Below are 15634 nucleotides of genomic sequence, written 5' to 3' on the forward strand. Positions count from 1 at the left end.
GCTGCTGTGTGTTCGGCGGGGAAGAAAGGGGAACAGTGCGTTCAAAACGGCACTGTTTTGAGCTTTTTTTTTTTTTTTTTTTTTTTTAAATTTCTTTCTTTTTTTTTTTTTTTTGTATTTATTTATTTTTTTATGGGGACCCAAAAATGGGTTACAACAGAATTATAGGTGGTTTTTTTAGGGATTTAGGTGCTATGTCTTGTGTCATAACTTTGTAATAGATTTTATAAATTAATGCTACATTTAAAAAATCATTAAGTATATTAGTTGAAATTTTTTATATTATGAGATAAAGTTTTCAAAATATTTAGACCAAATACTATCATTGTGAAATTCAGATAACAATTAAAATAAAAGGGCCATTAGCAAGGATTGACTGGAAATATACAACTAGCTAGTAATGAACTTGAAAATATTGTAAATCTTGCATCCCTTAAACACATATGAATAAATAAATCTAAACCTAAATGATGAAGTGGTTTAACTATTATTATTTGAACTAAACCTTCACAATTGAATAATTTATTCAATGTTTTATTATATTTTAAATATTACACATTTTAAAAGTTGTTTTGAAGAAGCTTTAATGAGAAAGTTAATGAATATTAACATTTTTTTTTATAATTGTGTCGATTTGAAAAACATTTGTCAAAAAGTTGACGAGCATGCATTGATAGAAGGACCTTATTGTGTTTTTGAAACGTTGGGGATTCAAATAATAAGATATATAGGTTTGAGACTCAATTCAGAATGAGTTTATGTATTAGGGACTAAATTGAGATTTCTTGAATGAAATAAGGACCAACTTTAGCAAAACCCTGGATTTAAGTTTGATTTTCTACGCATATAATGTTGGAAAAACCAATCTGCATCTGTAGAACGTTCACTTTTTACCAATTCCCAAGCATGCTTGGTAAATTAAATCTCCCTAGGATCATATAAGCTAAAAAAAAAAACATTGATTTGCGCACCATTACAAATCAGATTTCAGAATATATAAGATCTTTATAAGCTAGAACTAATCTCCAGTTAATAATCGTGTTAAATTATCCAAGATCGTCTTAAGCCCCAATATCGTGCATAAACTATTTCAAATTCGAAGACAAGCAAAAAAATGACATGGGATATTGATGAAATCCAAGAATCTGAAAGTGCTCGCCATGTATATATAGAAATAATTAAAATCAAGCAACGACCAATTAGATGGGAGAAGAGAAAATACGGAAGATGACGCAAAGAGAGAATCAAGGGATGGACGGTCGGTTCTGTACACAATCGTAGGGCCCAAAAGATGTGGATTTTTACAAGAAACAACAGTACCTGTACAGATCATTCCAGCTGGGGCTATTGAGAGACCACGCTAAGTAAAAGCAAAAGGGAGAATATGTAGGGGACTAAAATATTAGGGTGATGGGAGGATTCAACATCCTGTCCACCTTCCCCAAAGATATATATATATATATATATATATATATATATATATATATATATATATATATATATATATCTGCGTGTGTTTGAAGAAAATCTGATGCGAAGATAGCTAAATCCCCTGCGCCGCAGTCAATGTTCAAAGGTATCGCGCATGCGAATCATGGCAAATGCCAAATAATATTTTTAATTGTGACTAAGGCCAATGTCCGTGTTGAGACTTGGAATTTTGCTTCTAATTCGACCCCCACGCCTGTACGGTATCATTTGTAGATTTAGCTAGGGCATCGCATTTGCATGTGCAAATCAAGATTATAATTAATGGGAATTTTGTCCGGCCCGACTGATGACAAAGCCGTGGAAGAGAAATATACATATTGTTTGTATATGAGAAGGAATGATATAAAAAAAAATCAAGTAATTTGAGAACAAGTATATATGGATTAATTGGCTTCTTCGTTTATAATTTAATTAAGTTATGCAATATATATTGATTGATTTAAACAATTTCACATTTGTTTGAGTAATTTCCGTGAATTTTAATGTGAGCTTTGTTTGATATATTAAAAAGAAAAAAGTATTGTAACTCTAGATCCATTATTATTGTTAATTCGAATGCTACAACGATATTGTTATCCATCCATTCATCCAAAAAAAACTTAACATGTGTTTGCAATAACATTGAAATCTTTTCAAATGGCTCAATTGTCATTATCAAACAGAGTAGCAAAAAATAAGTATTTTTTTATCTTAATTGCACAATGAAAATACATAAATATCTTTAAAAGCAAAAAAAATTAAATATGATGTCAAGGGGTATTTTGGTATTTTCACAATTGTTATTCTCATTTAAGCTAGGAAGCAATTTGATATAATAAACAATTAAAATGTACAGTGAAAATACTCTTAAAATTAAGAAATTTAAGACTAAGGACATAGAGTGTTTTTTTGGTTTTTTTACGATGAATTTTTTTTTCTAATTATTATGTTAACCGAGAAATAATTTTGTATTTTGCTAAATAAAAAAGGTGTGTACGTGTGTAGCGCCTCCAGAGGCTTCTGCTCCCTTCGGGTGGCATCTCCTAATGTCTAAAAAAGTCCTTTTGCCATGTCGTTCTAAGTGACACTATGTCTTCTTCCTGTTGGTGTAGCGCATATCACTAATGGAGGTTTGGTTCGCCACATGTGGGCCTTATTTTTCCACATTCCCTCTCTTTTTCCTTGAAAATTATTGCTTGACCCATTTGATTGTTGGCATTTTAGATTTAGTCCTTATCATTTTGATTTTTATTTTTTGGTATTGACATTTTTATAGAAATTTTATTTGTTTTCTCAATCACAATTTACTAAATATTATATTTTTCAATGTGATCCCCATTATTTGGATTTCCAATATAACAAATTATGAAGTTCAATTCTCAAATAATTCAATGTTAAAAAATGAAATTGAAAAAAAAATAAAAAATAACAAATTTTTTTTAACATGAGTTAATCTGTCAAATCTGTAACCTGGATCACGAGATAGAGATAATATCGTAAAAAAACAAATAAATGAATTGAGTTAACCTGGGTTAACCTCCCAAATCTATGATCAAGGTTATAAAACTGTGTTAACCCCATAAAAACAAATCAAAATAAATTATAAAACTCAATTTTCAATAAACTCATTGTTGAAGGTTGAAAGTTAAAAAAAAATAATAATAATCCAAAAACAAGAAATAATAAAACGACCTGAGTTTACTTGGATGAACCTATAAAACACGTGACTTGAGTCATGAGACCAGGATAACCTCATAGAAAACAAACCAAAATAAATTATGAAGTCTAATTTATAATAAACTTCTTGTTGGAGGATAAAATTAAGAAAATACTAATTAAAAATAGATAAAAAATTATTTATGCGTCACTCGCGTGTTTTTTCAACAATTCTATCTAATATCAGGATGTATATTTATAATGTAAGATACTAACTTGGTGTTAAAAATACTTGGTATTTTCTTTGAAATTGTTTTTTAAAAAATCAAAATTCAAGAAATTTCCTTGTTCCAAAACTACACAAATATGCATGTTTTTGTTTGTGCGCATACAACCAAATGTTAAAATTTTCCGTGCATATTTTACAAAAAAAAAGAAGAAGCATCTTCATCTTTTTTTTAAAAAAAAATATACAAAATGGGTTTTATAATCATTTTATGATTATCTATTAGGATTTGACTAAAATTTTAAAACTACTACAAAAAATAATTTGTTTAATTAATATTTTGGATATGAATTTTACAATGTAATGCATACTCTCGATTTTAAATTAAATGAATTAATAGCAATAAATGTTAGGAATTAATTGTAAACTTTATTATTTTGGAGGTATAAAATTATATTATAAGGTATATCCTCATATATTAAAGATACAGAGTAAAAAATAAATGTAATGCTAAAATCTAGACCTTGAAATGGTTAGAATGTAATCCAATAAGAGAAAGACTTTCTCATGAAAGGAGTTTTGTCTTGAATCTTAGATATAATAACAAATAGAAACATGACCTAGAAAATTAATCTATTAATAATGCAGTTTACCCTAAGTAGGGTGCATTGGGATTATGCGTCTTTTTCTTGCACAACCAATCCTCTAACCTAGACTCTTGTAGACCATTAGGGTATCTAGTGACCATGATACTAGGTAGCTATTCTTTTAAAATTATAATTTTATGATTAACATCAAAACCCTATTAATCTAAGAGGAAAACCTGATATTTGACATCGTGCACACCAAGACACTTATAATGGGTTATATGGGTTGGGTCGAGTTGAACTAGTTTCAAAAATTTCAACCTACACTCAACCTGTGATATCACTATCATTTATACTATTCATATTATCCGATTTTGATGGTCCGGGTCGGGTAATATATATAATGAAATATTACAAATATTCTAGTTTTTTTAGCACCTTTAATGTTAGCTTGAGATGTTTTTTTTTTTTTATTATTTTTCTAATTTTATCATTTAACATTGAGTTATATTGAAATTCATCTTTGTAATTTTATTTTTTTAGTAAACATTCTGTTTTGTTTTTTCTGATCATTGTTATCGTATTGTTTTTTTAAATTTTGATCTATTTATTGTCATTATTTTGTTTTTATCATATAAAATTATCTTTTTGAACTTAATAGGGTAATGACTGGAGCCACAAATATTTTTCCTTCATTAAAACAAGTTAACGGTGCCTGGACACCATTTTCTTTCATTACAGAAAAATAAACCCAGCACGCGATGAAACACGCACCACCATTGTACCCGTAAGGGGAAAAAAAAAACAGAATTAAGCTCAGTGCTCCACCAAGGACAAGGTCTCTATTGCGTATCATTACAAGTAATCTTTCACTTGCGTGATAACATATATTTAATTATACGAGACAAGCCAGGGAATGTTCTCCGTACTCAATGCACCAAAATAAAATAAAATAAAACACAAAATCTTCTCATTGTCTTCGAACATCACTTTATAACGCCAACGGTTCCATCCCAAGCTGTTCATGCATGGCTATGGAGGTAGCTCGAACCGTCGGATCTGGAGCCCGGCATAGCATATTATAACATTTTCGTGGGAAATAATATGGTCCTTGAGACGGGGCTGGTCTAACTCTATGATATGATTACATAACATGTGCCCCCCTGAGACCTTTGGGATCATCGGGAAAAACTCATGGTGGGGGCCATATCTAGCCAAAACGAACCAGATTGACTGCACCCATTACGAGGTCGGATTGTTTGACCATCATCATGACAAGGCCCAGATGAGAATCTGTGATGATGATGATGATGATCAGAAGCATAGATGCTTAACTTAAAACCGTGGGATTCTGCTTGTAAAGGCAAAGATCCATGATGTTCAAATTTGAACTGGCTAATATCTGACATGGAGGGATATGGAGACCCTGGTGTGTGGAGTGGACCGCCTCCTTCAATGGTCCTGATCAATGATCATCGCATCAATCTTTGGCTTTGTTCTCTTTTATCGAGTTTGCTTTGTATGTGCTATAAAGGTTACACACCCTACAAAAATTTAAAAAAAAAAAAAAAAAAAAAAAAGAAGCATAAATATTTTTCAGTGCTTAAAAATCAACTTTTAAAATGTAGGAAATATTGGATTAAGTGAACTTTCGTAAGCTTTTATTTTAGCTAAAAAGAGTCAAAACTTGTAAAAGCAACGAGTTAACAAAGATACACACACACACAAGGTGCCTGTGGTGTCTTGAAACTCAAAAATATTTTGCAAGCAAAAAGGAAAAGAAAGCTAGAGATTATCCGTACCAAGCATCTTCTAATTTTTCTAACTTGATCATCCAAGCATGGCTACATATAGTGAAAGTATTACTTGTTATATTCCTCCATAGGAGCCATGGTTATATTGAATAAGTATTAAATGAAAAAAAATTATTTTATAAAAAATAAACCCATAGAAATTAATATAAAACCATTATTAACCTTCTTTTAAAATATCTGTTGATAATAAAATACATAAAAGATATCAACTTATTTCTTAGTCCTATACATCTTGGACCGAAAAAGGGATATATATATTAGCACCACTATTTAAATCTCATCTGTTTTTACAAAAGTTTGAATTTAATGATTTTAATACAAATCTCAAGTTTGAACATTGTTTTTAAACATTTCCTAACACCTTAAAACATTCTCCGAGACGTGTAAAGCATGTAGATATTGTAAATTGTTGCCTTATACAAGCCTTTATAGTTAGCATATTATGAATCAAACATGGGTAAATATCACGTGTAAAATTTAAAAAAACATTTCTTCAAACTAACATAAAAATTAAATTTTTAAAAAATTAAAAAAAATTATTATAATATATTTTGAAATAAAAAACTCACCTGCTGTGGACATTATTCTACGGCCTTGAATATTAAGGTTTCGTATGGCTGAAGTTAAAGATCTTACACAGACCTTTGAACGCACAGTCAGACATCAGGCATTCACTTTGTCACTATCAGGATAAATAAAAGTTTGGGACACAAATCCAAATAGGTCCCGTAGCATAATATTTTTGTAAGCATATAGGTTGACAAGTGCTCAAGATTAGTGCTGCCCTCATAGCTGCTGCTACGGCCCCTTATCCTTGACGTTCAAAAGAGCAAACCACAAAGTTCCGTTCACATTCCTATAAATTAATTACTACCCCTCATCATTGAAAATCAATCAAATTGTCATATTTAACCATTTTATACGGTTCAGTCAGTCAAATTCAATAAAATCAGAACAAGATTTGTTTTTAGATCATTGTTTTTGTGGTTAATATAGTTAAGTTTGCTTCTGTATTTTAAAAAATATTTAATTTTTTTATTTTAAATTATTTTTTTGTGTTTTAAATTAATTTTACGTACTAATGTTAAAAATAAATTTTTAAAATAAATATTATTTTAATATATTTCAAAAAAATACTTTAAAAAACAATAAACCATTGCTATAATATCAAAACTAATTTAGAGGGTGCTTAAAAGTGCAGTAGCAATAATTTTTAAAAATATGTTTTGCTTAAAATAAATTAAAATAGTATCTTTTAAAAATTATTTTTAATACTAACATATTAAAATAGTCTAAAACTATTTTTAAAAATATTAATTTATAATAAAAAAACATTTTTAAAATACAAAATCATCCATTAATTACCTTAATCTGATTTTACAATGAGAGATCAGACACCCTCCTGTGAAGGATCTTCACATGGAAATTTATGATGAGTGCATTGAAACATAGCTAGCTAATGCTGGTGTTTTCCTAGAGCTATAGCCATGATTATAAGCTGTTTCCATTTTGAAGAATAATCAAAAGGAAGGCAGGCTGATCATTGAACTGATCATTTCTTTTGTACCCTAAAGAAACAAATAATGATTAGTGCTGATGATTTGGAAATTAATAGGAGTTTTATAGAGATTGCAGCTCTCCTCCTCCGCCTCCTTCCTCCTCCTCTTTTCATCGTTACGGGAAGCAACTGTCAGTGTACCCCATGAAACATGAGCACATGCACTTTATTGTATTCACCTGACAGTTTGTTCCTTGGGTCCTCTGGATCTAAGCTAGCGTGTTGCTCACGCTATTAGTTGCCTTGGGAAGCCATGTTATTTCTCTCACCTCAAGTGATCTGTTTTTTGAATTGCCTCACGATTTGTCATTTGAATTTGTACTAATTATAAGCTCTATGCACACTCAAGTAGAGTTTTTATGGATGGAAAAAAGAACATCGTGGAAGTTTGAATCTCCTCTTTGAATATATTCTATGTCCAAATGTGTGTTTGATGTTACAAGCCCCCAAGTTGTTATTCAAAATTATTTTTTAAAGTAAAATATCCTAAAAAATAAAAAATAACACACTCTCAAACAGTCTCACTAGTTAAACAATAAAAACAATAATTTAAGCCAACCTATATTGAAATTGTTTTTTTTCTTTTTTATAAATAAGGTTTTCTTTGACATTTCCGAACTAGGAGACTAATCCTTAGTATGGTTCGAGGATGCAATATATAGTGAGCATCATTATCATGTGAGAGGCTCGAATCGTGTTCATTGTCGTGGGAGGACCAGCTCCCATCCACTAGACTCATGCAAAAGACTATAACCATGTTTGCTGTCGTGGGAGGACTAGCCCTCAACTGCTAGAAACCAACCTCCACTTGGTCATATTGAAATTGCTTCTTACAATGGTAGCGATAAATTGAAGATGCATGGAAAACTTGACAAGATGTAATGCAATATGTTAGGGCATGCATCCGCGATAGAATGCTCAAGGCGATTGATGTCACTTGGCTTTGGCACGCTCGATAAAAAGACTGGGCATGTGGGGGCGAATTTGGCAAGGGAAGGGGGTGAGGCACGTGAGAGGCGCATGGCAGGGAGAATCGATCCTTTGCTTGTGGAGGGAGGCGAGTGGGTCCACTCATTCGGGCCCTCAAGTTAGAGTGCTATTTCGGTATGCTCTTTATCGAAAACCACAAAACCCCATATATTCCCTCTATCTCTCTCAGCTTCTGTCAGGTCACATAATTTGGACCTTTGTTAGTGTGACGGCCAAGCCGCTATCTCTGACGTTACCATCACCCCACTCACAATCCAACGTCTCTCGTTGTCCCATCTTAACAAAACAAAGATAAGTGACATCATAGCCGTGTACTTCGTGAAGGAGAGAGGTTTTCGTCGTAGCTGAGTGGGTCCCCTTGTCATAACCTTGGACAGACAATGTAGGGGCCCACTGTTGTTCAAGCCCACCGACCGTTTATGGACCGTAGCTGCCTACACTCTTCTCATGAATTTAGAGCAGTAGCAGCTGATCACACTCTGCCCTCTCTCTCTCTCTCTCTCCCTCCCTCCCTCCCTCCCTCCCTCTCTACAGTACTAGTGAAGTGCCTTTTTCTGGCCTTCTTATTCACTGCCCCCCACCTCATCCTTACCATATCCAACACAACCTGACAATCCAATTCTCACTCACCTCTCTCTCTCGCTCTCTCTCTATAGCCCTCTCTTTCAGTAGTCTCTAGCTCTTAGTGCCCGTAATATTGTATACATCAAGGTTCGACGAATGAGATTAATGATCATGTGCTACTGAAGAGATCAAGGTTGCTGTCGGTGGCTAATACTTACCTAAAACAACTGTGTGTTTGTGATCTTGCTGATATTTGGTTTTGAGTTTAATGGGTCTTAATTCACTCCAAGTTTGCATGGATTCAAGTGATTGGTTGCAGGTATGCTATGCTCTCCTTTTGAAAACTCGATGTATATACTCTATATCTAGCTACATATATATTCCCATCACATGATGACATTTTCGTAGTTAAGTGAAAATTTAGCTTCGTTAATTAAATTCAGTGTCATTGTGTTCCAAATAAGATGATGAGTAACATGACTGGATAATTTCAACATAGAAAATCATGTAATTTTTGTGGTTTAATGCCTTGTTGTATGATTCGAATTAGTGAAAATGGCAATGCATATAATGTAAATTATATATAGTATATAATAAATAGTTACGGAATTCAACTCTTCTTTCATGTAAAAAACTACTACAGTACTTGAAAGAACATTTCCAAAGCTCAACATTGTAGAGAGCTCTATATTAGAATGATCAACGCAGAAAAAGATATGTTATTCCAGGCTCCAAATTCGATCATCATCTGTTTTTACTAGATTTGTTAGTGCATCTTTTGAGAACTTCTTGGCTTTAGAGTATCTTTTATATTTTAGCATTCTTGACATTCTACTTGATATGCTCTTTGTTTTTTTTTTTTTTGTTTTTTTTTATGATTCTGCTTGATTATATGTTCTAAAACGACAAAAGAATATCTGGTCCTAATGCCACATTATTGATATCTTGAACCTTTAAAGGACAAATAATCCTTTGCATTATTGCAAATGACAAGATTTTGACACATTCCCTGTTAAATTTCTTGCTTTCCTTGTGTCAGGGCACGATTAATGAGGAGTCTGGAATGGATTCTTCTTCACCGTCTGGGGATATGCTCACTTGTTCAAGGCCTATGATTGAGAGGAGGCTTAGGCCCCCACATGACCAAGCTCTCAAGTGTCCTAGGTGTGACTCAACACACACCAAATTTTGTTACTACAACAACTACAGCCTCTCTCAGCCAAGGTACTTTTGCAAGACTTGCAGGAGGTACTGGACCAAAGGAGGCACCCTAAGGAACATCCCCGTGGGTGGTGGATGTAGAAAGAACAAGAAAGTGTCTAAGAAATCAAATGATCAATCAGTTAACCAAATTAACACTGGATCATCTTCCTCTCATAATCCTACTGATCTCCACCTTTCGTTTCCTGAGGTGCAACTTTCACACCTTCATAACATACTTGGCTCTCAAGAAACACTTGCAAACCCTAACTTCATGGAGAGCAAGTATAATATCGGTATGCCAGAAAACCCTAGGCCTGTAGATTTTATGAATAGTAAGTTAGAAGCTTTAGTGGGGAGCTCTAGGAATTATGATTTCATGGGGAATGGTGACTTGGGTATGGTTAGTGGGCTCGGAGATATGAGCCATCATCACGGGCTGGCACCAAATTATAGCGGTTTTTGCTCTCCATTCGGGATGTCCCTTGATGGAAATAGTGGCTCTTTCATGGATACTTGCCAGAGGTTAATGCTTCCTTATGACCAGGGAAATGATCATGATCAGAATCCAATTGATGTGAAACCAAACACCAAGCTCTTATCTCTTGACTGGCAAGACCAGGGTTGCTCTGATGTTGGGAAGGACACATTTGGATACCTAAACAATCTGGGATCATGGACAGGCATGATGAATGGTTATGGATCATCCACGACCAATACTTTATTGTAATCTAATATCAAGATCCTATATTGTGATCACTGGTGGAGGGGCCATCTACATAATTCTACATCATCCAGTAATCTCTAAGCAAATTGCCTTTGATGGAAAAAAGGGTTTTTTCGTGTTTTATTCTATGAAGGCGCGGTCTCCAAATCTCTTTGACTTGACGAGCGACAAGAGTGTGAATGTGAACAGCGGGAGTCCAAAAATGACTGCTTAGTATCTTAATATTAATCTGTTTTCATGTTCTTATCTTGTTTCTATCTTTTCTTAATCTGGTGTCTTCAGATTCAAACATGTTGGATTTTGATTTGTTGTTTAATCAAGGAAGATATAGCAGTGCTTTTTTTTTTTTTTAGCTTAAAAAGAAGTTTGTCAAGTACTCGCAACTCTTCCTTTTATGATATCTCTGATGCTCTCTATCTGCCTGGTGAATGATCAAGTTCTTATTGAGATGCGGGTTCTTAATTGCCTTCGTTGTTGGGGCAGCTCTAGACATGGAAGTGGAAATTGGAGATTTCAATGTAGAGCATAAATTCTTCTCGAGTTACGTGGCTCCGTTTCTTGATTAGTTTTTATTTACAACAAAATCAAATGTCTTGGAATTAGTTAAATACTTTTTTGATAAAGTAACCAGTTAAACTCTTCTTACGTGAGTTTAATGGGTTAATCTAATAAATATAAAATATTACCATTTTAATATTAAAAAAATATTAAAAGAAATTATTTTGAATTTTATTTAAAAAGTTAAATGATATATTGAATAAGTTATGGATGAACTTGTATATTTATCAATGATGAACTTGTTTCTAGGATCTTCACCTTCTGTTCCTCGTCATTTATTTCCTTACAAGTCATCGTATCCAAAGACCACCTTAGAGCGAGCCAGTTTACCTTTTGGTGGTTTCTATGCGACGTATCTGATTCAAAACATGTGTGTTTTTTTATTTAATGATAAGAGGTGTCCTTTTGTTATTTTATATATGGTTAAGTTTTTATATGAATATATTTTTTTTAACAAGATCCAACAAGAAAACGAGTTTCAAAAAATCATTTTTCTATATTGACCTAACTATTTCTTCTCCCTTAAATTCAGCAGTTAGGTCTAATAGAACGCAAGGCTTATTTTATGAGAAAATGAAGGGTTTCACAAGGAATTTTTGGTCGTAATCCAACTTACAAAATTAGTACGAGCATTCATAAAACATAAAATTTATTATCTGCGATAGGTTTCTCGATAGAAACTTATTATTGATGAGTATTTCAACAGAGATTTCAGGTCATTAATAATTCAATTAGTGAAGTTACTTATTGATGAAAACTCTAATAAAATAACGACCCAAAAAATATTTGCTATCCATTTTTCTGTCATCCAATTCATTGATAAATATTACTGATAAATCACTGACAGTGTAACTATTGGTAATGGATCATGTATAATTGATGGATTCCCTAATTAAATCTCTGACATATAAATTTTGTTAGTGAATTTGTTAGTCTATCACAAAACAGTTCACAACTCTATGAAATTCTTTGAGAAAAATAGGCCTGCATTAACGATGAAATCACCAAAAGAATTTTTCTGTCCAACAACAATTCCATTGGTATTTTAGTAATTTTTTTAAATACATGCTTATTTGGATCAAACAATTTTACATGAAACAACATTAAATAAGTAAATTAAAATGAAGAACATGTTTTATATTTTTAATTTAACTTTAAAATCAATTACAAGTGTTTTATACATTAGAAAAAAACTAGAATTGCAAGTGGAGGGGAGAGTTTCCTCGAGATCTATAAGCGAAAGGATAATAAGTCGATAGGTATGCCATCATCTGCTCTCATTGCTTCTTACTTTGTTCTTCAAATCACACCTCCAATTCAGCCTTCAGGTCAACCATCCTAGCAGCAATTTGTTTTTCAACCAACTCCAAAACTATTAGTGATGACTACATCAAGCTGAATTAATTATAGAGTATCAACAGTCGAGACACTATACTCTGCCCTTGTACCTCAAGCTGTAGTTATAAATATATCACAAACATAATTTCTATGAGGTCTATCGGTTGCTTTAACTTTCAACCACAACTTTGGATAATATTTTGAATGGGTTGAAATGTCTAAAATTCTTCCATCTCAAAGTCATTTGACTTAACTTTTTTCTTAGCATAGGTGTTTGTGTCATGTCATAAATCACACAATTTGATATAGAAATTTATTTAAAAAATATATAAAAAAATTACTTTTTTTACAAAAAAATACACTTTACATGTTAAAACTTACCTAATTGCGTTTATAGTTTTTCCATATTACATGTCTGGCCACCGCATAGTCTGCAATATCCCACCGATATTTCTTCTTATAATCATTTTCATAAATTAGTTTCTAATTTTTTTAATATATATATATGAACTAAAATTATTGATTATTTATCTAATAACCTTAAACTTTCTCCGCTAAGCCTCAACAATATTAGACACCCATTCAAGATAATCTCTAAGCTAACTCCATTGAAACAAAGACACTTCCATCATCACTTTCATTGTCGATGTTATCATGTGGGAAAACTTTCATGTTTGTGAACATGAAAAATCAATTAATAAATGAAAAATTATATAAATACTTAATCAATTTGTTAAAATTATCTTCTAGAAAAAAAAATTATTGATAGATATTGAATGATAAAAATAAAAATTTATTCAATTAAAAAAAGATAAGAAAACCCGACGAGTAAACCAGATTAACCCATGAGAATTGGATAATCTCATAGAAATCAAATTGAAATAAATTATGAATCTTAATTTCTAATAAATGTAATATTGAATGATGAATTTAAAATTAAAATAAAATTAAAAAATAATAAAAATCATTGTTCTAATGAAATGAATTCCTATTCTCATTTACTTTTCATTAATTCCTATTCTCATTTACTCTACGATGATGATAATAAAAATAATAATAATAATAATTAATACTGGTAATTGGGGGCAGTGTAAGAAAAATTGTGAATTACTAGAAAACCCAAACAACTGCTAAATTTAAAGGCCGGGCCATTCACCCTCTAAAGGCCTTGTTGTTAAGATAAAACCCGGCCTAACTCTAATCAGGGTTTTGGTGGGTCTCCTTTTAGTTCATTTACACCTCTCCAAGTTTTATGCAAAACACCACCCTTTTTGTCATTCCCTCGTCAATATTTTGGGCTCCAGCTCTCTCTCTCTCTGCAGTTGTTGCAAAACTATATCGATTTGTAACTGTAAGTTTCCATGCTATGTATTTGCATTTTGAATTTGTTCTCTTTGGATCACATTTGCAATACGTTGCTAGTTATATCTGTAATTCCTTTGTTGTTTTTGTTACACACACCAACTGTTTCTTTAAATGCCCCTTATAAATTCTCTTTCTTATTTTGTTTATCTTGCTGAATTTGATTGAAAGTTTTGAGACCCATCACAGATTCGTGATATTTAAGCTTTTCCTTGAAACACTAAGGTACCTTATCTACTAGGTTTGACTATGAACTTTTGCTTTTGTATTCAAGGTTTTCAATTTATATCAAAATTTTAGAATAATGTAAGTTGTAGAGTTGGGGAGCTGGTAAACTCTTCGGATCTTTGTAAAGGTTATGTGGAGAGGCTACTGAAAGGAAGTTCCCTTTGCGAATAAGTAATTTTTGCTATATAATGATTGGACGAAGAATCTGTTATTTTAGTGAAACATAATGATCATTAATCTTTTATTTTGAATTTTGATTATGTGAGATATAACAATTTGTTTGTGATATTGAAGAGTGATTCTTGGAACATTGCAATAATGAGTGACCATTACATCATTTCTTAGCAACTTTTTTGGCTGCCCTTATGCTATACTCACTTTTTTTCCTCAGGCAACAGGCTTGGCACCCAACTCTGTGCAGTTCTTCCCTTGGGGAAAAAAGAGGAAGTCTTTTGGTTGCATACCATGCCGCAAATATTTGATTGAGACTTGGTCTTCTTTGTGCATGATCTGTTGTTCCCACTGATTCACAAAAAAAACATGAAGTTTATTGCACTTGCCAGATCAGTTTGTGCCCATCACCCTGCTCTCCGTGAAATAACTGGACCTTTGCAGGTTCGTTATTTCCAGCATGATTTCGTTCCTAGGGATCCCAAGACCAAGCCTATAAAGTACAAGTATCCGCTGTACTATGATCCATATGGACCTAGACCTCCACCCTCGGAAAAGATCATTGAACTCGCTGAGCGCATTGCTGCCTTACCCCCTGAAGAGCGATCCCAAATTGGTTCTGCTCTTGGGTACAAACTAAAGCATCCAAAACTGCAGCCAATTTCAACAGAGGGCATGGACCTGGGTTCCCAGGGAGGAGAGGCTGCTGCCGGTGCTGCGAAGGTTGAAGAAAAGAAGGAGAAAACAGCCTTTGATGTGAAGTTGGAGAAGTTCGACGCAGCAGCAAAAATTAAGGTGATTAAAGAAGTCAGAGCTTTTACTAATTTGGGATTGAAGGAGGCCAAGGACCTGGTTGAGAAGGTTCCTTGTGTGCTTAAACAAGGCGTCACTAAAGATGAAGCAAATGGCATAATAGAGAAGATAAAAGCTGCTGGAGGAGTTGCAGTTATGGAGTGATAGCTTAAGGTTTCTTGTAGTTTTGTTTCTTGAACTGCGTGGAAGCAGGAGCAGAATACCAGCTCACCACATAACAGAATGGTATTTGATTTTGTGGATGGATCGCAATCATTATCATAGACATGCATGAATAATTAGTCTCAACTCGGTTTCTGCATTGCATCACTTGATTTTTTTTTTTCTTGGAATGGGCTCAATTATTTGATTAATATGAATTTAAGATGAGTT

At 32.8% G+C, this 15634-nt stretch overlaps 2 protein-coding genes across 2 annotated transcripts; both read left to right on the forward strand.

Annotated features, from left to right (window-relative positions):
• The first annotated feature begins 8822 nt into the window (after positions 1-8822).
• LOC118057497 (dof zinc finger protein DOF5.6) lies at positions 8823-11143 on the forward strand. The gene is made up of 2 exons (XM_035070092.2): positions 8823-9184; positions 9905-11143. Exons 1-2 carry the CDS (start codon positions 9134-9136, stop codon positions 10793-10795), a joined length of 942 nt encoding a protein of 313 aa, XP_034925983.1. The 5' UTR covers positions 8823-9133; the 3' UTR covers positions 10796-11143.
• A 2737-nt stretch (positions 11144-13880) lies between these two features.
• Positions 13881-15550, forward strand: LOC118057496 (uncharacterized). Its single transcript, XM_035070091.2, has 2 exons — positions 13881-14039; positions 14670-15550. The coding sequence occupies exon 2, from the start codon at positions 14819-14821 to the stop codon at positions 15404-15406; it is 588 nt and encodes a 195-aa protein (XP_034925982.1). The 5' UTR covers positions 13881-14039; positions 14670-14818; the 3' UTR covers positions 15407-15550.
• Positions 15551-15634: the final 84 nt, after the last annotated feature.

Source organism: Populus alba, chromosome 15, assembly GCF_005239225.2.
Source record: "Populus alba chromosome 15, ASM523922v2, whole genome shotgun sequence".
Classification (NCBI taxonomy): domain Eukaryota; kingdom Viridiplantae; phylum Streptophyta; class Magnoliopsida; order Malpighiales; family Salicaceae; genus Populus; species Populus alba.

Bases quoted from the DNA above. Each gene is read 5' to 3' on its own strand.
- LOC118057496 (XM_035070091.2), top strand. From the start codon at position 14,819: ATGAAGTTTATTGCACTTGCCAGATCAGTTTGTGCCCATCACCCTGCT.
- LOC118057497 (XM_035070092.2), top strand. From the start codon at position 9,134: ATGGGTCTTAATTCACTCCAAGTTTGCATGGATTCAAGTGATTGGTTG. The intron at 9,185-9,904 runs GTATGCTATGCT...TCCTTGTGTCAG, and splicing joins ATTCAAGTGATTGGTTGCAG to GGCACGATTAATGAGGAGTC.